At 35.8% G+C, this 24,322-nt stretch overlaps 1 protein-coding gene across 14 annotated transcripts in view; it reads left to right on the top strand.

The window, feature by feature from the left end:
* Window positions 1-24,322, top strand: part of DMD (dystrophin) — a 1,142,416-nt gene that overhangs the window by 348,950 nt on the left and 769,144 nt on the right. For all 14 annotated transcript variants that reach the window (XM_088160350.1, XM_088160356.1, XM_088160354.1 and 11 more), the window contains exons 3-6: window positions 12,221-12,313; window positions 13,244-13,321; window positions 16,241-16,333; window positions 23,900-24,072. In XM_088160350.1, coding sequence (XP_088016476.1) covers window positions 12,221-12,313; window positions 13,244-13,321; window positions 16,241-16,333; window positions 23,900-24,072 — 437 coding nt within the window. The remainder of the gene's footprint in view (window positions 1-12,220; window positions 12,314-13,243; window positions 13,322-16,240; window positions 16,334-23,899; window positions 24,073-24,322) is intronic.

The following is a 24,322-nucleotide window of genomic DNA, read 5'->3' as shown; positions in this document are numbered from 1 at the left end:
TTCAAGGGCTGATTAATGTCAGGCAGTTGCCTGAGCAAGCCTACACTCTACAGTAAATAACACTTTTTAATTAGTCCTGATGTGGATTGGAGACCAAATATCTGATTAACATTCATAGCAGCAGTTGAGTGAACTGCATGAATTGTGTGAACTCATGCATTGTGTAACCTGCAGTAACCTCTCAGTGTTACATACATCATGTCCACACACCATCCATACATTGTGCTGATATTTGCATAGCTACTTCCCGAAGGCCCAGTAATTCTGGGAAGAGTGTGCTGAGTCAGACACAGTGTCCCTTTATGCATTAGTCCTGGCAGGAATGATGTGTGGCCTGCAGGCTGCTCAGGACCAGCCCCTGGGAACTCGCCCAGGCAAATCAATGCTACAGGGGTTCCTCTTTGTGTACCCTGGGCACTTAAGGTGTGAGAATTTGTACGACTCAAAACATCATCATTGATGCTGGAGATACTGTTCTATAGGCAAATGGCAGTGAGAGGGTGGTGCCATCTGGAGTGAGGGTGTTGCCCTCACTTCTAAAAAAAGATTCAGCTCTAAGTATTTTTCTAAAACTTCATGTCTAAGTTTTCTCTTAAAAATTGTTGAATGAAATTTTTGAAAGGAAAAATAGAGTTGTCCCATGTCTATTCTCTTTTGCTGCCTTCCTTTATGCATTCAAGGATGTCTTTGGGGATAATATTTTCTCAGCTTCAGAAAGTGGTTCTAATTTTGAAAGATGGAAAGATCTGCAGAGCATATGTGGAACTCCACTGGTCAAACTTGCATTTTATGATCCTGTGAGTTCTATGTCACACTCTGAGCCCTGATGGATGCAGATTTGAGTCTCTGGGACTGAGCTGTGTGGGCTTCAATTCAGGAAGTCAAAACCATCTTCCCCAAGCTCTGGTGTTACATATGGTTTTCCATGTTCAGATAGTTGTCAGTGCTTGGGTGCTGGTTCATTACACTGTCTTTAGGCTGCTGTTATGTATTTCTAGAATGGTTGGTGGTCATCTGTTTCCTTTGTATAGTTTCAGGGTAAGTGCTACATTTTTCACTGCACTACTTTTATAAGAATGACATATAAACAATTCAGATTAAAATTAAATCCTACATTATCAGTTATATATGTGCATGTATATGTGTATATAAATATATGGTTAACTGATGGGCACAGCATGGTATAATCCAACAAAAAGATAAACAGATTTCTAGAGCCATTCATAAGTTATTAACACAGAAAATGCAACTAAAATACAAGCTAAAATCTAATTATTTCTTCCTTATTCACTCTGCTACAGTCATTTTTTAATGATTGCTTTTAAAGAGAAATTCATCTTATGTTGCTATTTTTATTAATTATGAAAAGGGATCCAGAATCACAAATGCAAGTTGTTACATAAATTGCCTTGAGATTCTATGTCATTTATCGCCAGATATTACAAAATAAGCATGTGCCAGTCGTTTTTGGTAGGCTACCAAAATTAGTTGTGGTGATTTAAGGTGCATGTGCATGCTACCTGCTAGTGGCTTAAGCACAGCAACTTACCATGTTAAACATAACAAATATGTTGAACCTGTTTACAGACAATAATGTGCAGAACTAATAGAAATATCCACTCAGCATCTAGTCAAGAGATGTCTTCTAATATTGTGTTTATTTGCCACATAAACAATTATTTGTGGTTTGATGAGTTGTGGAGAAAGAAAAATGGAAAATTTATATTCTTTTCAATGTAAGAAAATTATGTAAAATATATATTGCCTGCATACATTATTGACATTAAGAGCACTCTAAGAGAAAAATAGAAAAAAATATTATGTGGAGAAGTAACAAAGATCCTTTTTTCCTTTTTTTTTTTCCTTCTTCCCAACATCCTGGGCATACCAGATCACAATATTGGTACCAATGTGGGGGAATAAAACCTGAGGTTTTAAAGAGCACTAGAGTAATGGGCATATATAATCAGATAATGTAAAACACAGTTATAAAATGCTTTTGGCCATTTATAAAATCTGAAAATAGGCCTCATGACTTCTGTGAAATAGAATGAATGTGAAATGAGGAGCAGACTGGTGTGTCTGGCAGTAAGAGAATGGTTGTCACAGAGATCAGCATTGCTGCAGCCTCGAGCAATGGTGGTGCTGCACTCACAGCTCGTCCTGGGTGGCCTGTGGTCAGTATGGGCTGCCATACATGTACATTTGAATTAGAAGTCTTCTGTTCTTTTCTCCTGTTTCACTGTGTCTTAAAATGTTCTACTGTTCCCATGCAAATACCGTCCTCTTGCTGCTTTTTCTTTCTAGGATTTCATTCTGAATGTCTTGAATTTTTACACATAGAAGATTGCTCTGTAGCAGACTACTGATTTTTTGTTATTAGTTCAAAAAATTGTTGGGTTCAATTTTTATTTTTTTTAATAGAAACCAATTCAATTTCTCACATTTAGATAATGAACAATATATTTTGATATATAAATAAAATTAAGCCAAGGAATAGACTGCATTGAAAACCTGTATCCTTTTAGCCATGTTTTATAGGCAGATTTTCAGTCTCTAAAGTTATGCTTGACTTCTCCAGGTGGGAAAAAAAAGTGGAATAATCTATTTTAAACTCCTGCCTGAGCTCAACAGAGGAGGTATACTCGCTCTTTTAAGCATGTCATTTAAATTAATATCCCATTTACTGCAAACAAGCTTGTTGGGAATACGAACAGTGGTTGTAGGGGAAGTGCCAGAACAGCTCTTGGTTGCAGTGCATGCAGTGATTCCTCCTGCTCAGCTGGGCTTCGACACAGAACAGCAGTTAACAGAGAAACCTTCACTCGGAATAAACATACACTGGCCTTTCTTTTTCACCAAGTGAAAATGATCACCAGCAAGCTCAGATATGGTGGCATAGATTTTACAATTGCTACAGATGTCAATATTTAAAATAATAATTTATTTAACTATTCCATGTAACAAGGTGACAGGAGTGTGTGTGTCAGAAAATGCAGTAAGTTTGATTAAATATTTGTGACTCTTTAGGACAGAGGGTGAGTCATCCACTTACAGTCAGTACTAAAGGTTCAGCTGAGACAATGAATATAGGTCTGGAAGAAAAAAAATATTTGCAAGCAGTGCTATCTCAGATAAATGAAGAGTTTATTTTTTATTTGTCTATGAAACTGTGTTTGTTCTTCAGGATGACTGCTCACTGAAAAAGACTAAATACATAATTTCATTACTTATTTTATTTTCTGTATGAGACCCCACTTCCCTTTCATTATCCTTTTATGATTTTTGTTAAAATAAGAGTCAGGTGCTTCCTCATCAAGACATGTTAACGTAAGACAAAAAAACCCAAAAAACAAAAACCAAAAAAACCTAAACAATAATTAGTGGAAATAGAAGCACGACAGGAAATATCTTGCCTTTTGTACTTTAATGGATGATGTCAAATCAAACAAATTGGATGATGGCCTACAATGACTTAGTTTACCCAGTTGTCCAAGGTGCTTTCTCTGTTTTGGTGGGCAGTGCCACCACTTTCCAAACACACAAATGGAGTTACCAAGTATTTGAGCCATTGTATAGAGTCAAACTGAGTTTCATTCAAAGCTTTTGTTCAAATAATACATCACATTTGCCTGTTTCACATCCTCATCAGAGGAGAGCTGTTCAAGATTGTCTCTTGTTTATATAGAACATGTAATTCAAGTAATAGCAGTGTTTTATAAATAGGGTATTTGTTTTTTTATTTTCTTATTCATGAAAATTGCTGTTGCTTTTCTGATTACAGTTGCACCTATTTAGAAGCTTGACTATTTGCCTATTACAAATATAGAGAGTAGAAGAGGTTTGTCTATTTTATTTATTCTCAAAGATGAGATTATGTATCTGAAGGGATTCCAAAATAAAATGTTAGAATTCCACTTCATCTTTATAAACCTTCTCTCTTCTGTGCAGACAAGATTCAAGCTCTAAGCTGATAAAAAAGTAATGCTAAAGCCTGTCTATCATAAGAGGAGAATCCTAACTCAGAAAGGGCATCTTCATATGTGAGGAAACACAGTATGTGCTATGTATCCTGGATCTCTTTGCATAAAAATTAAGCTGTTCTCTAAGATGCAGAACACCAGTAAGACAACAGGCAAAAACTTCAGAATCTTTCTCTACTCTCTGAGGTTTTGCACTAAAGCTTGTTATTTTCATCAAGACAGGATACTCCCTTTTATTCAGTTTTATTCAGTTTTATAATAACAAAATAATAATGTGCAGGAAAAAAATTTACTTGAATAACAAATATTCATGAATAACAAATATTCGCGCTCTTCTCTTAAATGAGAATTCTGGCCAAAATTGTTGCACTTGGCATCTTCTAGATACAGTTTGTGTTTCTCCACTTGTAAGTGAGCTGGAACTTCCTTTCCAAAACCCTGCTTTTTAATCTCTTCGACTCCTATTGTTTAAAAATATTGTTGAAACTCTACCCACTAGAGCCCCCAAAATACCTAAACGCTGTAAATTAAAACAATACAGATATTCTCAAACATGTAAATATAATTAACGTTCTATCCTCTACTGAAAGTTACGTTTGAGATAAGACTAAAAATAAAATTAGTTTTTAGTTTGTGGTAAGTTTCTTCTTTATAGCTCGTTTTTGCAGAGTGGGGAACATAATTATATTTATACTTGAAAAGAAAAGCAACTTCCCTGCAGTCAATTATTAGATTGCATGGAGCTGACTGTCCTGTCAAAAGAAGAGCTCCTGTCCTTGACTCTGATTTGACAACTCACTCTTCAAACCTTGTAGGCACTTGCTGAGTGTATGTTCATTCCCACTTCTAGCAGGTTTCTTTTGATGCCATTGCCAGTCATCAAGTCCTTAATGGCCTTGAACATCATATGCTGCAAAATAAGAAATGCTTCAACAACATTTTCTGGCTAGATTAAACTGGTGGAAAAGACAGCTGCCAGATTTGTTTTGTATATCCCTGTAAGCTTTGTATTGTTTAAAAGAAATGCAGTAGATGCCAACCTTGAATTACCACTGCTTGCTAAACGGAAATTTTGTCTCCTTTAAAATATTTAAAATTACACATTTATTACTTTTAATTTAGAGGTGAGTCTCTGGGAGCTAAGGAAATGGGGTATATATGCTAACATAATTGTGTGTGTCAATGTATCTCTGTTTCTGTTCTTGGTATTTATGGCACTTAAAATGAGATTTTTCTGATTTATTTTAGAATTCACATAACAGAGTATTCCTCAGAAACTTGTGTGTATGCAAATGTCCTTGTCTGTAATGACACTAGAAAACTAGAATTATTGTGCTGAGAGAAAAATACAAGATACAAAATACAAGTTCTTTTACAAGAGCTGAAGTCTCAGGGGCTTTTGGTATCATTCCCAAACTTCAGGGTCTCTATATGAATCCAGCTCCTAGTCTGGGAGTGTGTGTCCTGTCCATGAACTACCTTCAGACAATTGGTAGGACCTGTCCCCACATCCCTCTTTTAGGGTAGTGTTGGGTGTTCTGGGCCTGCAGCAGGCATTGTGGTTGTTCCTCTGTTGGAAGGCACAGGAACATTTGCTTCTCTGACTGGAAGAATAATGTGGCTTCTTTAGAAGAGGCTTGTGCAGCTTCCTCTCAGTTGGTCAGTAGCAATCATTTCTAAAACATTGATGTCTATCAGTTATTCCTCTATGTAATTACTTGAAAAATTAGGCTAGAGAGCAAAAAAAAGAGATATCTACCATAAAGCCTGGGAAACACTGGATTCCTGACAGTAAGGAAGCAAAGTGCTCATGCAGTGTTTGACTTCCAGCTGACCAACACAGATTTTCAGCTGCAGCAGAAGGGCTGCATCCATGTTCTGACAGGGAAAAAAAAATGCTGAAGGGAGGAAGGATGGTGTGACTGGCAAGTTATTGTTGGGTGCTTCTCATGAGTCCATGAACCTAAGGCCTAATTAAACAATGCCTGGTGCATCTTTGTTCCCTCTGGAGTGTGACAATATCCTTTTCTTCTGTAATAGTAATCCAGCATCAATGAAAGAAAATGTCAGTCAGTTTGATAAACTTCCCAGCAGAATTGAACAAACCAGAAGTAAGGATGTTGGGGAGAGAAACTGAACTTTTAATATTTTAGCAGAGCAAGAACAAGTATTTATAGTCCTTCTTTTATTAAAACTGACTTAAAAGATCTGTTGAGAGTAGTTCAATATCATTTCTTTATTGTTTCACAGAGTGAGACATCAAATATTTTGACTGCAAGAAAAGTCTGACTCTTTAAAGACTTACTAAGGGTAACATCTGTGAGCCAACTAAGTTTATATTTCTTTCAAACTTAAATATTTTCAGCAAAATTTAGAGATTTACAAACTGAACTTGAGACAATTACTTGAAAAAGTTATATAAAGATTCATGGCTTATGTCCTTCTGGATTGTACCTTGTCTTTTAAGTATTTTAATTATCAATCAGCACTCTGAGGTCCTGGCCAAACTGCAGGGCACATCTGCCTCTCTGTTCCACAGCCCTGCATGCTGGGGCACAGATGGAAGGCATTGCAGCTCCCTTCCAAGCTCTGCAGTCCAGGTTTCCTGTCCCTTGTGGAGTCAAAGGTCTCGTCCCAAGATCAAATCTCAGTTGTTTACCTGTCCTAAAAGGCTGAAAGGCTTCTGTGTCTGTTAGTTTTATTGTAAGCTGCTCTTTCTTATATACATCCAATAAAACCTTAAACCTTTTGTCTAGTGCCATGATGAACCTTGAATTCCCTGTCAATAGAGTGCCTTTACTCTTTTAATTTATTCTCTGTCTCTCTCCATCTGCTGATATTTTCAGCTCCTAGATTTCCCATATGAACTGATAATAATAAGTCAATAATGCTGTAAAATGCATAAGAAATAGCATCCAACTTGTCTTATTGTAATTATCTTTTTACAGTCTAGTCTGCCTCAAACAAAAAGTATAATCTAAGTGTGTATTTGTCTGCAAAAAGGAAAGTCAAAGATGTCTTCTTCAGCCAAGTTTTTATCCTTTGTAATTTTTCTTTAAAAAATGTAAAAATATATCTATTACATGACATTTTTAGGAAACAATAAAAATATATGCTTATTAAAGAACTTGAAATAATAGTAGTGTTTCAATCTTCTTTTTATCATGCATTTTACTGTAGCTGTTATAATAGAATCATTGCTTGAAATTTTGAGTGTTTATGAATCTTAGGAAATAGAAGTACATTTGTACCCTTCATGTTTGCGGGAAAAAATTTATGACTTGTTTTGGTTTATGCCTAGCTGGTAACTAAGAACTATGCAGCTGCTTGCTCACTCCACATTCCCTCCTCCTGCCAGTGGAATGGGGAAGAGAATCCAAAGGAAAACAAGTGATCCACAATAGTTGCTCACTACCCACTGACAGATGCCAAACCCCATTCCCCTGGGCTGTGGGTGGCTGGGATGGGGGAAGTGAGAGAGCAGCTGTTTGGGGCTTAGTTGCAAACTGAGCTGAGAAGAGAACAGATCTTTCTGGTGCCCAGTGTGGGGCTGATGCACCAGGCTCTCGAATCCACACACTCCAGTAATCCTGGTTATCCCTCTCCTCTGCCTGACTGGGGCAGGGCCTCTGATCTTGATCACAAGATTTCCCATTTCTTTCTCATAGACTTCTTTCCACAGAGTCAGTAAGTTAATCAATCTTTCCATTCTGCCTGGGAAGCTGTCCACTGGAAGTTGGAGCAAAAACTTTCCTTAAAGAACCCCCATTTGTGATTGCTTTAGCCAGCCATTCCCACAGCTGTGCCTCTAGGGTCAAGATATGCTTTCAATCCCACTTCCTCTTTTCCTCTCCATGGTCTCATTTAAACCTCAACATTTGCTCTCAATCACCATCTCTTCCTTTCTTTTCCCCTCTTTTCCCAACTCTCCCCTTCCTATTTCCTTTTCCTTTACTCCACTTTCCTTTAATGAAGAATTTGCCTCTGTTAATTTATTCGAAAATATAACCACTAACAGTTTTATGCTAATCAATTTGGTTTTGAGTTTTAACTCATTGGAGAGCCAATGTTCATGAACAGATGTCTTTGTGCCTTCTCTGAGCAAGTTATTTTTTAATTATTTCATTATGCTCTCTGTATTTCTTTAACAATATTAACATACTTGCATGTAGCTCTGAATAGAGAGCTTTCCACAGAATACCAGCTTTTCATGTAATACTTCCCACAATGTTAGCTTCCACCATAATGTATCTGATGAATAAGCTAATTAAATAATTTAGTTGTTTGATAAAATTTATTTGTAAAATTTGCATAGTGACAATGAGGGCTATTATAGAGTCCTTGGAAAGAAGACAGGAATTACAATGAAAGTAGACAACAGTGAGTTAAGTAGGAAGAAGCTTGATGTTTTGAGATACCTAAATGTATTCAAACAACAAAAAAAAAAAAAATTGCAGCTGCCATTATCTATTAACACTTGATTTCAGTCTATTTCCCGATTTTCCTTTTTTTTGTTGTTTTTCACCAGCTTTTGTGGTTTTTAGATAATGTTCTTTGGCATAAAATTGCTGTCTGAGTTAAGAAGATGTTGAAGATATAATTTTTTCTTGATACTGAAAGCATTCTAGAATATGTACATGCAGTTGTTACTACACAGAATACTCTAAGTATGCTTCATTCCCTTACAACACCTGGGGGGAGACTTTACTGCAAAGTCCACATTTTCCTCACATGTTACTTGAACAATACCACATAGTTCTAAGACTATGGCTTATGTAGTTGACCATGGTGTTGTGTAGGGTAGTTTTGGGATTTTTTTCCATACCACTGTAATTTGTGAATTCATTTCTTCAGTTATTATTTAAGTTGGAGGGTTAATTTAATCCACAATAAAACAAGAATCTTATCTTATGTATAATTCTTTTTTTTGCTAATTTTCTTTTAAAAGAAATGCCTTGGATTTCCTTCAGGTCCCCTTGTGTTGTGTAAAGATAAGCAGTTGAAGCCAACACCTCTATCAGTTCACCAAAAAAGTTTGTGTGTTGACCTTTATTTCGCTCAAAGACAGTAAATTAAAATTATATATAAAACTGCCATATACTTAAATCCCAAGTCTTTCTAGTCATTCAGATTTTAACGAAGTCTTATCTTAGATTTTAATTTTGTTCTACTCTACGAAGGAATTTCTGCTTCTGGTGGAAAGTCACCTTGTGCTACACATTAAGTATCTTTAGTCCTTCCTGTGTCCTGTACTCTCTCGTTTCCCCCATCTCTCCCATCACTGTGATTTTGAAGAGAGACAATTGAATGAGAACCAACAATTCAGACTGAAGTTATTCTGGGTTTTTTGTTTGTTTGTTTGTTTGTTTGTTTGTTTGTTTTTTAATTTAGGTTTTGGATAAGTTTTTAGTATAGAGTGATTAATAAATCAACACGCATAACAAATGGTAGAGGAGAGTCTTTGGGACATTTTCATTCCTCTTAGGTAAAGGGCAGTGGGTTTAGATCACAACCTAAAAAAGCTTTGTAAAAATCCTTTTATCAGCAAGACTCTAAAACAAATGACTAAGCATTTGTTTGGCAACCAAGCCATGCTTGGTTTTTCACTGTCTTCAAAAGTTTGAGTTAACAGACACTTTCCAATAACATGATAAATTTACCTGATGCAACTTGGAGCCCTTTGTGTCTCAGGACTTACTGCAACTCTGATCCAGTGAAGACATTGTCTGTTTGAGGAAGAAGACATAATTACCCCATTGCCAGAAAAGCAGCAGACTTCTTCAGGTTTAGAAAGTAATATAGGGTGCCTTAGTGTATTTTTAGCTATGATTAATAGAAGGTATGCTTCCAAGACCCTAAAAAATCAATGGAACTTTTGGTTTAAGGTTTACTTGTAATGCATTTGTAATTAATATGTCCTGCTGGGGATGCTACTGTGCTTTCTTTTCTGTGTCTTTATTTTCTTTATTTGCTGTGTCATTATTTTCTTTCTAAAAGCTTTATCAAAAAGAACTCCCTCAAAACAACGTATCATTTGTTAAGCAGAATTTTTGCCTGTCTAGATTGATTTCAACATAAACATTATGAATAGCTTAAATGCTGCAAAAAGGAGGAACGATGGAGATGCAGGCAGTTATGAAGGCTAGTTCTAGTTTTCTTGTATGATACAAACCAATCTAATTATATTCTATTGTCAAAATATCATTATGCTCATATTCCCAGAGGGATCCAGTAGCATTATGGGCACAACTCTTTCATAGTCACATAGTTACAGAAGGGCCTATTGATCACTCCAACTTTCTAAAGAATGTGAAAAATCTCATTTAAAGTGCATAGATCTTCTGTTTCCCCGCTGCAAAAATGACTTTTGTTCTGCAAGATTAGGGAACAAAATAAGGTCTCTGATTTAGTTGCATGTTTTAATTTTAAATTTGTTCTACAACTTCAGGAATTCTGTACATGACTTGACTCGCATAATGGCACGTGATTTTTCATCTTGTAATGTAAAACATTTTTATAAAACCATTTCACAGACTGAATGTGAGGCAGGAAATAGAGTTGCTGTGTATTATTACTTAAACAGATAATTCAAGCTGTTGAGTAGTGCAAGTAAATCATACATGTATCTGTTCAATACTGATTTTCAGATATCTAATAAAGTGGCAGCATGTGTGTTAAATAGAAATTAGCTTAGTTAGAATGCTTTGTGCACAGTGTGAAAACTGTCTAGAAAACAAGGATTCCCAGTGCTGTAGAAAATTGGTGATGTGGATTTGTTTGTTCCATGAAACAGAAACAAAGCCTTACCAAAAAATGAAGGGATTGAAAGGAGATTTTGCTTCAGAAGAGCAGTCAGAGGGAAAGGTGATGGCAGAATAGGTAATAGCACTGAAGTCAGTGCTGTTCCCATAAATATGTATTGACGAGAAAAATTAATTTAGCTCTGGATACTGTCCTTAGTTCTGTCTTCTGTCTAAGTAACCTTCCAAAGAGATTAGTACTTCCTAACAAAATATGTTTTTCATAAAATTCCCAGCTAGTTTTAATGAGGATTACAGTGGGTACCAGAATAGCATTGCTGACAGGAAAACAAATGTTTTCTTTTTAATACAGATTCACAATTTTACATTGTCCTGTGGAAAAAATGGAAGATGAGCAATGTAGGTCAGCATGGCACCAATTCTAGAAAATTGAAGTACAGACACTTCCTCTCAAATCAATCAAAGCATCCATCAAACTTCACAAATTAAAAAAGATGTGGACACAGGAAATAATTTGCATGGCACAAAATAATCGCTACTTTTTATTGTGTTTCTCAATAGCTGTCATGCATACAAAAATATCTAAAAAATCACAGGTGCACATAAAAGTTGCTCAGTGACTAGACTATAAAATTATGTCGATATTTTTAATATTTCATGCTTTAATCAAAGCATCAGATCAGAAAATTGGTTTGAATTTTAGAATGATTTTTTTAACATTGTTGTATGGGGGAAAATCACAAGTATTGCCTTTCATCTTTCACTAATGCAAAGTTCAAAATGTGAATTGTCTGTCAGCCCCTTAGAGAAGTGAGGCCATAATCAGTACAATTCCATGCCCTATTGACACAGATCTGTTTCTATGATCCTGACTAGAGTAAATCTGGCTCATCTCTCTCTCTGTGTGCTTCCAGGTTTTTTCTGACATGCGGAACACCTACTAGACACTTAAAATTTATATAATTTTCTGTATGTTTGTTTTTTGTTTTTTTCTTGTTTCTTTCCTTGCTTGTTTGTGGCTTTTTTCAAATAACTTTTCTTCTCTTTGTTTGTTTGTTTGTTTGTTTTTTGTTTGGTTTTTGTTTTTGTTTTTGTTTGTTTTTTCTTTTGTTTTTGTTTTTGCTTGTTTTGTTTTTGTTTTTGTCCTGATTTGCACCCTAATTGCAAAGTCTTCTTTGTTTTCTAGATATATTATTATTTAGTTGTGGTTTATTTGTTTGAAATAATGACCTGTATTTGAAATAAAGTAAGCATTGTTGTCTCTTAAACGATAGAACTCTTTTTAAGACAGATGTATGTGAAAGAACCTTTTGAGCTTAAATATATTTTCCTCTTTTACTCTGTGTCTCACATTCCATATATATTCTGACACTGGCTTTTTACAGCTTTCTGGTCTTTTTAAAATAATTATATTAAATTATTTTTTAATTATTATTTTTGGCATTTGAACTAACCAGAGCAATTGTTTCATTTCAGTATGGAAGACGTCACATTGAAGACCTTTTTAATGATTTTCGAGATGGACGAAGACTTCTGGAGCTCCTGGAATGCCTTACAGGCCAAAAACTTGTATGTGTTTTGTAACATATTTATTATATATTGAAGTCTTAATGTTGTGATAACTGTAGTAGGTGATATTCACTAATCTTTGCCATTGCTGAGGACTGTGGAAATTATTTTTAGGGGTCTGACTAGATTTCAGTTTCATTTGAAATTGAGGAAACATTGTGACTGAGAGGTGTATTAGACAGTAACACTTAGATATTAACACATTGAAAGTCATATACGTGAAAATATTCTACTTTATTGTATGCACTTACTAAGTGCAGCACAGAGAAACAAGACTGAGGCAGGGTTTGTTAGATATCTGGATTTTAGCTGGAATAGAATTTAATGTGTAGAATTAGAATGGTTTTATAATGTCATACATATGGTCCATCTTGTCTGATTGTACTTGTCTGAAAAGAGAGAACTGCTTGCTCTTATTAACATGGAAATTCTAAAGTGATACAGTCATATACGTTTTTTTAATAGCTTCTATTGTGTTCCTGGTTGGACTTTGTAAGTACAGCATCTTCTCAGAAGAAGGCTGGGAGATTGAGAATCAAAATCCAGAGATATTATACTTGTACATAAATATTAAACAAATTGATGCTATCTGTTTGGTATCCATAGCAATGTTCTTATATTGTGCCATGCAGAAGGCAATTAGTCATGATAAAAAGAATGCATTATATGCATTCAATGATTTCTTCACTGAAGGAATATGCATTTCAATGATTCCTTCACTGAGAATTACCTTCTAACTGTGGATCCAGTTTGTTTCACAATTGACTTTATTTCATGTTGGGAAGCTGCATAAGCCCAGTGTATGTTAATATTCTGTTCTCATAAAGTCATGAAATAGAAAACTGCAGGTGTAGTATAGGATTTGAGTTACATATAGTGTACTCTACATTCTGATTTTGGACAGTCAAGTTTGGTTTGTTTTCTTTGTAGGCAAAAGAAAAGGGCTCCACAAGAGTTCATGCTCTGAACAATGTCAACAAAGCAATCCACGTTTTGCAGAGAAATAATGTAAGTATTCTGCTGGACAGGATCACAGCAGCCTGTAGACAGCACACAAAATGCTTTTCAGGTGTTGAATCAAACACCTTGGCCTGTAGCATAAAAGTGCTGGAGTCAAAGCAGCATTATCAATGTGAAGTGGATACTTTGTCATTCAGCATCAGGGTCGAATGTGTTTTAAGAAGTTTAAAATCCTCTTCCAGCAAATTTTGGCTAATATATTTATAATGGGTGCTGCCTGAAGACAGATCAACATGCATGATTTTCTTCTAATGAATGGTGTTTAAAATAAATTTTTTAAAGTTAAATACAAGAAGTCATCCATAGCTGATTATAAGATGCTGTCTTTCAAAATATTTGCTCACAATCTCTGACAATTATGAAGTCTGAAAATCCAAGCTTTTCCTACTTTTAATTTTTTTTTAACTTTCAAAGGCATCTGTCTCTCATGATTCAAAACACTAATCATATCAATATCACTTTCAATTCTACTTTGTAAAGATTGATTTTTCAAGCCAGTATCCTGTGAATCATTCTTGAGTAAATGTTCTCATATTATCTTCCTTATGCAGGCATTCTAATGGATCCATAATTTTAGCAGACATTTCCTCTGGCCAACTAATTTTATCATATCTCTCCTCAAGAATAAATTTTTAAAAAAACTATAACACTTGCTTAAACTCCACAGTAAGAGGTGACAAAACAAAGATAATGTATTCTGTGCTGTATATTATATTGGATTTCTTGATAGCTGCAGGAGGTCACTAATGCTGGAGTTCAAATGCTGAATAAAGTTATTGATTTTATAAATCTGAGGTAATCCACCTAAAGATTTGTACATAAATGAAAGTGACCTTAAAATATTGACATAAAGACTTCAGCTTGATTGTTCTTTTTATTTAATGGAATTCGATGTAAATAAATAGAAGAAAAAGCTTCTAATTGTTCAAAATCTGCAACATGTGACATTATTGGGGAAAAAAAATCATCAATACATTTTTTCACACTGGACAATAAAGTTTTGATTGCATAACTGGTTACAAATAATCGTAGAAAATGTTTTTTGAAGCATTTCACTGCGTATCAGCTGAATTCACTGGTACGCTTTTCACTCATTTTCCAGAGCATAATAATAGTGCCTTTCAAACCTGGGAAGAAAACAGAGAGTATTCCAATTTTAGATGATAGAAGAAAAAAACATTGTTTTAGAAAGTGGTCATCCAGTGGCCATCATATTCATGTAATGAAAACCTTATAAACTATATAAAAATAGTATAATATATGAAGATTTACTGTATCTTGTCAATATGAGGTCGAAAGACCTGCCTCTGAAATAGTTTCCTTAAGCTTCAATAATTTGACGAATTATTTCTCTGGGACTTCAGGAATGCAAAATCAATGGTTCTAAAGTGAATTAAAGTTTGTGAGTAGTCTAGGATTTTCTGCTGATATGTTCCATCTTTGCTCTGAGATTCTGTAATCATCTGGGTAGTAACACTGAAAAATGCTGCTGCTTCCAGTCAATCCATTTCACAGGTTTTTTTTTGTTCCCACAGAAGAGTGATAGGGTTGAGGGGGGAGCATGGGGGATGTGAGGGTGGGGAATTTCCCCAGTGTGGGCTTAGACCTCCCTGTGGCAAACTGGGCAATGTCCCTCTGCTTCAGTAAAACAGATGTGGGCTCAGGCTTCCACTTCCAAAAATGTAGAATATGCAGGCACTGCCCTAATAAATGTGGTAGGGTGTCACTTGCTGCAAAGGACTCCATTTTAAATTTGGCATGTAAAGTCTAAGTTCCATTTGGGAAATGTTCCAAGGTATTGGTGGTTAGAGGAAATAGCCAGTCTAGTGTGCTTTTAGTACAAAATGTTAAATTCTTGAAGAAAAGAGATGTTTGCGAGTTTCAGAGTTCTTGATAACATATCTAATTTGTGGTTTGTAAAAAAAAAAAAAAAAAAAAAAACAAACCAAAACCAAAACCAAACCAAAAACAAAAACAAAAAAACAAAGCAAAACAAAAAAAGCTTGTTTTGAGAGTGAAAAACTTCAGTCAATTTGCAGATGTAGCTTCAAATAACTTCAGAAGTACACTGGAGACTGCAGAATGTAGTTTGTGAAGGAAGGGGGTATTTTGTCATAAAAAAACATCAGTTCTGGCCATGAAAAATTGCATCTATAAAACAGCAAGGGTGCCAATTTCAGAGTCACAATTCTATGCAGATGTGCAGGACAGTTTATTAGAACCCTGAATTTGGCTTCCTTATTCAGAGAGTACAAAAAGCGGGGGAGGGTGAAGAATCACTTCCTATGTGGAGGATGGAAAATTCCATGGTGGTAAATAATGATGCATTAGGAAATTGCAGATGTGTGATAAAATTATGGAAAACAACATTACTGGATGAACTGTTGTGGAAAAGACTTGCTTAGATCACAATCACTGCTTTATCTGTATGCCAGATCACATCCTGTACACTTCTTTATATATTATAGAATTTAATTAAGGAAAATTAAGTTCTGTTTTAATCTAAATATGTAATGTCTTGGGATGGTGGGTTCTTACAATGCCTAGATGTGTGTGTGTTAACATTCACAAAATTATATTATGTAAGGTTGTATAAAGCAGAGTAGAGTAGTTTTTCTCTCTGTGTGATTTGTAATTGTAAAAGCTTAATATAAAATATATTTGAGTTATTAAAGCTATTACTTTCCATTTTATGTTTCACAACATGCTGTAGCTGGAATAATAGGAACTCCAGATCACTGCTGTTTTTTCCAGAACATTAATTATGCCATTTATAAAATGTGAGTTGTATGTTTATGGAACAACAGAAACCAAATGGGAGATTTTCCTTAACTTATCTCATCATCTCCTTCCAGTCTCTTATGCTTGTTATTAATATTTTAAAATTATTTTTTTGTTTCTATATAGGTTGATTTGGTAAATATAGGGAGCTCAGATATTGTGGATGGAAATCATAAACTGACCCTTGGTTTGATCTGGAATATAATCCTCCACTGGCAGGTGAGTGGCACTGTTCATTTCTTCCTATGAAATACATTTATTCCACTGATCTTTTCACCATTATTGTCCAGCAACAACCTACACAGTAAACATAAGCAATGCAATGTTCTAAATCAGGAAATATGATGGCAGTCTGCTTACATATTATCAAGGATACCGACAATATTGAGAAGACAAAATAGTTTTTACAGGATTAGCAGAAAGTTTTTTGACTGTAATATAACAGACAGATATTGCAAGATCATATATATGAGTTATCCTAACAGAAATTGATAGACAAAGCCAATGTGGATTTCTTTTTAGTGTCTTAGAAAGAGTGGCTTCTCTATTTTAACAAAATAATCCCATCAATTACTTTTTTTCTGCTGACCCATCCTGCCAAGAATTATTTTTAGAACACTAAAAAGTTCATAGACTATCTATTTATTGAAGCAGATGTGGCTCATTTAGTTTCCTTTCTCTTTAGAGAGAAAGAGGATTTTGTGATATGGTTGTCATAAAAACCAGTATGGTAGATGAGGACACTTAGCTAAAAAAAAATATAAAAATCTGAGATGGCAGTAAAATCAAAACTCAAAAAGGTCTATCATGTAGATGCTCTGAATCCATGTGTTTGTATGAATCTGGGCTAAGTCTGCCCATTAGTGTTGACTATGTTCCCAAAGCAATAACTGACAAGTTTTTCGTGGAATAACCAGAAAAGGTGGTAGGAAACAAAGCTGAAAAGACTTTAAAACTGAAATATTCTTATCAAAAATCAGATGTGTATCATCAGGGAACATTTTTATTCTAATTTTACAGGACAACACCAACAGAGAAAAGCTGCAGATAGTTACCTCACTTCTTCTTTTGTCTCGTATTTCAATATTCCTAGTTTAATTGCATCAAATTGTTCTAAATTACTTATTAAGAGCAGATGGAATATGATACCTAACTATGCAACTTCTACCAATAATCCTTCAATCACACTCTTTTAATTTGTATAAATTATGAGCTGAGATGACTAATCATGTTCAAATTAATATTTTGTTTTCTTCATATTTCATCCTGAAGCAAAGTGTTGAAGGTGTGCTTTAGTATTAGCTGTGTGCTGACTAATTTCTTTTCAATCATTCCCACCATTCCTCCTAACATGTACTTGCACAGACACACAGAAGACACAGGTTCCACTGTAGCCTGATGAGCTTTCTGACAGCAGCCCTGTCAAAACCAAAAACCTTTTGTTTGCAATGCAAAAGTGATTCATTTCAAGCTTCATCTTGAGCCTAGTGATGGCAGCTGTGATGGTACCCATGGCTTCAGATTGAACTACTCGTGGATGGAAGGTCCAAGGATCATATTTACAAAGCAGTGATTAAAAATGTGACTGTGCTTTGTCAGCATAGTCATAATGGTTCAGTACAAGTTTAGTCTATCCCTGGAGTTCTGTGATGCCTTAAAGATCTAGAAATAAAACAATACACTTTGGAGGTTGTATTAGTATAGGAGGAGATTCAAAACCTGGTCTTTAACTGGAGGCCTCAGCAACAAGTACGGAAAAATGCCAACCTCACATAGGACAAATACAGTCTTACAAGCTTAACAAATTAGCATACTTGACAAGCATTCCCAATTAGAAGCACAGGTAATGATGTAATTCCCCCCTTGGTTCCACCCTTTTCCAGAAATCCCTCCCCACTTTAGGTACTAACTGTACTTTGTTTATGAGAAAATGTCTCAAGATGCTGTTTTAATCTTGGTTCCCAGAGGATTTAACCTTGGTCCCCAAATAGGACTGGGGCCTTTAGGAATCTATTCTGTCTTTCTGCCTAACAGAGTAGGTGAAAAGCTGGCTACAAATCCATGTAGTTATATAATAATAGGGTACAGAGCTACAAATATATGAGAATATATAAAAGCAAAAGGGCAAAAATCAGTTTGGCATCACTGTGTTTCATTTTATTCTAGCCATTCAGTACTGAAAATGACCTGCACCTTCCGGGCTTCTCTTTTTATTCAAATTTCTGTAAATAAGATTCTATTTTGGCTAGAATTCAATTTTAGTTCTTTTTCTAAAGAGTAGCTAAAACCTGACTGGCAACAAGAAGCCATTATTAAATAATAACCCTGTTCCTTTTGCTTAATGATGAGTAATTTTAGAAAGTAATAATAAAATGGCAGATTTATATTTTGGCTTTTCTCCTTAAAAAACCCAAAAGACTCAGGAGCCATTCATTTGCTACCTATTTCCCTCAAAGTATTGGAAGAATTCAAAATAAACTTGCTTATTTACAGCTGTGTGGAGAAAATCTTTTCCAGATTTTCTTTCAAATTTTGAAGTTAATTGCATGATCTAGAATACGTTTGTGATTGTTCTGTCCTCTGTATAGATGGGTATGTAGTATCTTACATACTGACAGAATTTATGGTGAAACAGCTGTAAATTTCTTATGAAATTCTTCTTCCTGTTGATTTGCTTATCACAGCTTGTCCCTGATAAGAAGCATCTGGAAACACAATAAGTTGTTCATACAGGGTCAGGGCCACTTGTCTCAGCTTGGTAAAATACCAAGACCAGTATATTTGCTTGTAGTCTGTGGAAGGCCTAAAGACAAATAAATAGGAATACACAGGTTATTTGATTTAGTGCATGCTTGTGTAGTTTGTGTTTGTTGGTGCAATCCTGTTTTTACAGATCCTGAGAGGATATTAGGAACTTAGAGGAAATTCAGCTGTCTACATCTAAAGCAAATAGAAAAAAGATATGAGATTATTGTTTGTGTGAACACTTGTCTTGTTGTAGAAGAACAGGCAAGAAGCTTTTCCAGTTTCATGTCCTGCAGCCAGGACCATGGAAGGACACAACTGTACTTACACATGACAACATGATGGTCTCTTACAGCAATGTTAATCTCTTTGTGTGATAATAGTTTTTAAAAAGAGGTGGTAGAAGAAAGGAGCATGAAAGGAATAATGCCAGTACCAATCCAAATGGATATCAGCAGTCCCACTGAGGACAGGCAGTGGTAGAGGTGGTAGAGGCACTGCAGCAGGATTTGATGCATTGTTGCCACTCTCATCTCTGTGCAGTGGAAATATTATGGCTTTCTGTATCCCTTGTGGTGATTGTGTTCTTTCTTATCTAGTATGTTTTATTCAGATTATTATTAAAAGTTTATCTAAAATGGAACCATCATCTGAGTTGAGCACCTGCTGCCAAAGCTTTTTATAGTACTGAATCCATCAGACTCCATTTCCTTGAAGCTGCTGCTCTGCTTCTCACAGTTCTGTGATCCCAGCCTCACTGTAGCACTGTTTAAGTACAAATAGAGGAAAACTATCAATTTCTGAACTGTTATATTTGATAAACTTTCTTAAGAGTGGAAAAACATTCTATATGGCAGTGTGTAAATTTTTATGTTTTGTTATGTTATTTTTTAAGAGTGAATTTATTTTCATGTAAAGCATGAAAGAAATCCCCTAGCAAAAAATATTTGGCCCAAATCTTGACTTTCTCTGGGAAAAATCATAAAGGAATAGATCTATACATGCAGAAAATATTTCAGAGGGGAGCATTTCAGCAGCCTGTCAGCCTCATTTGGAGACTTATTAAAAGCATCAGGGTTATTGTGCACATCAGTATTTGAATATGAATTACCATTTTACTTAATTTGGATTTTTGATTATGGAAACGAAAGGCTTCTGTCAATCCACCTTGAATCAATGAACAAAGAATATCCTTTACTTTGATAGATGTCTTGAATATCTATGAAAATGTCCTTAAAAGTGTTCTATCAAATGTACTTGGAAAGAATTTAGTGGTTCTAGCTATAAAAATGTAAGATATGCAGTCAGAATACCTGAAATCTAGCGAGTAAAAAATGCTAAGTAATTCTGTCAGGGAGATGTAAGGTTCCTATTTTATTAAGAAAAATGAAAAATTCTTGCTTTGAGAACAGTTTTCTTTTTAGATTATCTCTTCCCTCCCTCTTCTCTAGGGTCTGGCATACTGAAGCTGAGTGCCAGTCTTACAAAATGTTACATACCTGAGTGCTGGTTTTAGGTGAAAGAGATGTAGTATGAGCCTGAGATCATGCTGTGTTCCTTGTCCTGTTACACACTCAGCAACACATGCCCAGATTCCAGAACATGGCCCTGCAGTGGGAAGATCAAAGGTCCATTGCTGCTGTGACCAGGGCTGGCTTTTGGCCACTGTCTTTATGTGGTGACAAGAGTAGCAGTGCTCTCCTTCTGTCCACAGCTTTCCTTTTGGCAGCCTGGCATTTCAGAAGCCATTTCAGGGACGTCTGTATAGTCCTTTCCCCCACTTATATCAAAATTTAATATTTTCTTATTGCCATAGCATATGTCCATTCTCCTGGAAGAGCAGTATACCTGTTCTCTGGAAGTCAGAGTTTCCTGCACCTGAAAGCTTTGTGTCCTGCCAGGATACACTGCATTAGAAAGGAGAGGTAACAAAGAAATGAATAGCAGAGGTCAACTCATCACCTGACAGCATGAGGCAGAGGCCCTTTGAAATAGCTGCAGTATTTGAGCCTGGATGCTGAGGGAGTTTGTCTGAAAAGCTCTTCAGGGTGACGTGAGCACATCTCTATGTGCCACTTTTCCTGCTGTACATCTTAACTGAGAAGCCTTCAAAAAGCTTCCTTTCACCAAAATGCCAGCCAGCACTCTCGTGCTCAGGCACTGCTCTTGCTTCAGGACCCTGCAGCCAGCGTGGTGCTGTGCCTGCAGAGGTGTGTTATGGTTCTGTGCCTGCAGAGGTGTGTTATGGTTCTGTACCTGCAGAGGTGTGCCATGGTGCTGTGCCTGCAGAGGTGTGCCATGGTGCTGTGCTGTTCCTGTAGAGGTGTGCCATAGTGCTATTCCTGCAGAGGTGTGCCATGGTGCTGTGCCTGCAGAGGTGTGCCATGGTGCTGTGCTGTACCTGCAGAGGTGTGCCATGGTTCTGTACCTGCAGAGGTGTGCCATGGTGCTGTGCTGTGCCTGCAGAGGTGTGCCATGGTGCTGTGCCTGCAGAGGTGTGTTATGTTGCTGTTCCTGCAGAGGTGTGCCATGGTGCTGTGCCTGCAGAGGTGTGCCATGTCGCTGTGCTGTACCTGCAGAGGTGTGCCATGGTGCTGTGCTGTGCCTGCAGAGGTGTGCCATGGTGCTGCCAAGGGGTCAGCTGGGCTGTAATGGCAATGCCCCTCAGGACACCCAGGCGGACAAGGTGGCTCCAGCTGTAGAAGTGGAGCTGTCCACCAATTCTCACTGAAGAGGAAGGGGCCTCAGAATTCCAAATTAGATCAGACCCTTTTACTCTGTTATTTTAAATGTATGACTTTCCCTAAGAGGCAATAAAAAATCATAAGTTTAACAGTCTTCACTCTTGCAAAGAAATGCAGGAAAAAGAGAGCAAAATTTTATCTGTTATAAGCATATTTAACTCAACATGGAGAGTTTGAAGCTGTTTTGTATTAATTTGCTGAAAAGTAAAAAAAAATTCTAGGTTTGGATTCATCACCTGGATTCATCAGAATAATTGCCTTTCTGGTGGTCCACTTTTTTACTAATTTTGTCTAATCATCTCTGTTCATAGACACAGCTCCCTTCTATTTAATATCAGCTCAAACACATAATCAGTTCTGTGTTATGAATCTGTTTCTAAATATGGTGTTCCTGCATTCATTCAGCTATTCTTTAATGTTAATGTGTGTTGCATTGTTCAAAAGTTAGTTTTCTTATAATATTCAGAAAACTCTGCCTTGGAAATATAAGCATATGATAAAAACCAAAATGAACAATGAACAATTAAATCTTAGCTTGGACAAGTCTCCTTAACTGTAACTTCAGTATTTTCTAGTCTTTCATATTGTTTAAATTTGGTGCAATAGATGCTAATTCCAAAAGTTTTCTTCTTTTTTAGAATCCAGATTAGTGAAGAAAACAGGATTCTGTATTTTTATAGTAGTCAAGGTGCCTGGGAAAACAGAGGCCAAATCTCAGCTTCTGGCTACGTTATGTAAATTTATTTTTGCATCTCTCAAAAATAAAGACACTCAAAATATTGTCAAGAAATTCAAAATATCCACTTAGACATATGAAGCAAAAATAAAGAGTCTATTTCCTAATTTTCTTACACTTTTTTTTTTTCTCCTGATGTAAAAATGGAGACAATTATTAAAAACTTCTGTTCTTATCTGACAGAATTTATATTAATTTTCATTGGTGAAAATTATAATCTAAGACTAAAGTCAGGAACATATCCCATGAAATTTAGAGAGGATACATTTTTCCTTCCATCTTAGAAACTAATAACATATAAAGTAATGTTTACACACAATTCTCAAAAGGAAAATTAAGGGCACTGATACTCTTTGAGCAATATACATCTGGGATGTACACCCAAGATGTTATTTCAGTAATTCATATCTTCATAAAATAAAATTATTGAATTAATTACTGTGAAACTAGTGAACAACTTATCATACTTAAAAATAATAGGTTATCTCTGTTTTTTCTACAATATCACAGTAATTAATTGTTCTTGTTGTTGATTGTTCTTTCAGATTGCAGCTTCTACATATTATCTTGCAATGTTACAGTTTTCACCCTTTATGATAAAGTAGATTCTGCCCTGAATGTTTTTCTTTGCTTGATACTGGAGGCAGAGCAATTCAAGGGAAAAATGATAATGAAATGCAATATTCCCTAAGTGAATAAGCAGCAATAAGCAACTTTATAGTTCAATTATATCCGAGGGAATATATTAAAAGAGCTGCTATTCTAAAAGATATACGGAGAAAGCAATGAGTTAAAGGGTGTTACTTTACAGAAAAATAATTCTTAATAGAAGTTTAATGCACTCTTTTACTAAAGAAATTGATAGGAAACAAAAAAAGTCCGCTGCATTATATCAAACTCCAGGATAATATTTATAAAAGCCTCTAGGCTTTTTGTAAAATAATAACTGTAGATTGGTAAACTTTCTCTAGTGAAAAAGGAATATTAACTTCATTTAAATAATAAAATTGAAACATATATAATACTCTTTTAATGCATGCAATGGAATTGACTTTTTGTCCAAGTGCATGTATGCAAATATAGTTTGCACCTTTAAGTCAAAAGCATTATCAACTATGCACTGAGGAAATTTATTTTGCCTCTGTACTATTTCAGCTCTGTCAATGAGAGAAGAAGTCTATTCAACATTTTATCAGCTTTTGCTGTAATGCATCATATTAACTAAGGATGTATTTCCAGATCAAAGCAAACCACAAGGAGAAATACTTAGTTTGAAAGAACTCTGTTACCACAAGTGATGCTAACAAATGTGCTTTCTCTGTCCCTGCTTCCCCTGTGGCACAGAGATGAATGCATTTAGTGCATGTCAGTAGCTGTTGTCTTTAAGCATTCAGAATTGATTGCTGTCATTACATTGTGAGAACAAATATGTTCTTTAATTACTTAGGAGTTTTTCTTTAATGTTGAAATTTATTTAACTGAAGGTTTTTCATTTCAAGAAAAGAAGTAGTCAGTTTTTAATAAGTTCAGTCATTGATCAAATTCTGTCTTTTATTGCAGGTCAAAGATGTAATGAAAAACATCATGGCTGGGCTGCAGCAGACAAACAGCGAGATGATTCTGCTGAGCTGGGTCCGTCAATCGACTCGCAATTACCCGCAGGTCAGCGTTACCAATTTCACCACTAGCTGGTCTGATGGATTGGCTTTCAACGCACTCCTCCACAGCCACAGGTAGGAAAAACAGCTTTTCTCTGTTTCAGTGAGCTTGTGACAGATGGCTGTAACAGGGCTTGAGGACGGCCTGTCTGTTCTGTGGGGGAGTCTAGCTGCTTCCTAGGTGTTTCAGCATTCTTTTAAATGACCAACTGTTTGCTTTTCTGGGTGCTGGCTTTTGTGTCATGCTAAATCCTGTCATGGAGGGAGAGCTTCTCACAGCACAACCAAATATACACAGCTCAGATCCTTTCCTGGAATTTCAATG

The sequence above is a fragment of the Sturnus vulgaris genome, chromosome 2, assembly GCF_052056855.1.
Source record: "Sturnus vulgaris isolate bStuVul1 chromosome 2, bStuVul1.hap1, whole genome shotgun sequence".
In the NCBI taxonomy this organism is placed as follows: Eukaryota; Metazoa; Chordata; class Aves; order Passeriformes; family Sturnidae; genus Sturnus; species Sturnus vulgaris.
This window is presented reverse-complemented; position numbering and strand designations above follow the sequence as displayed.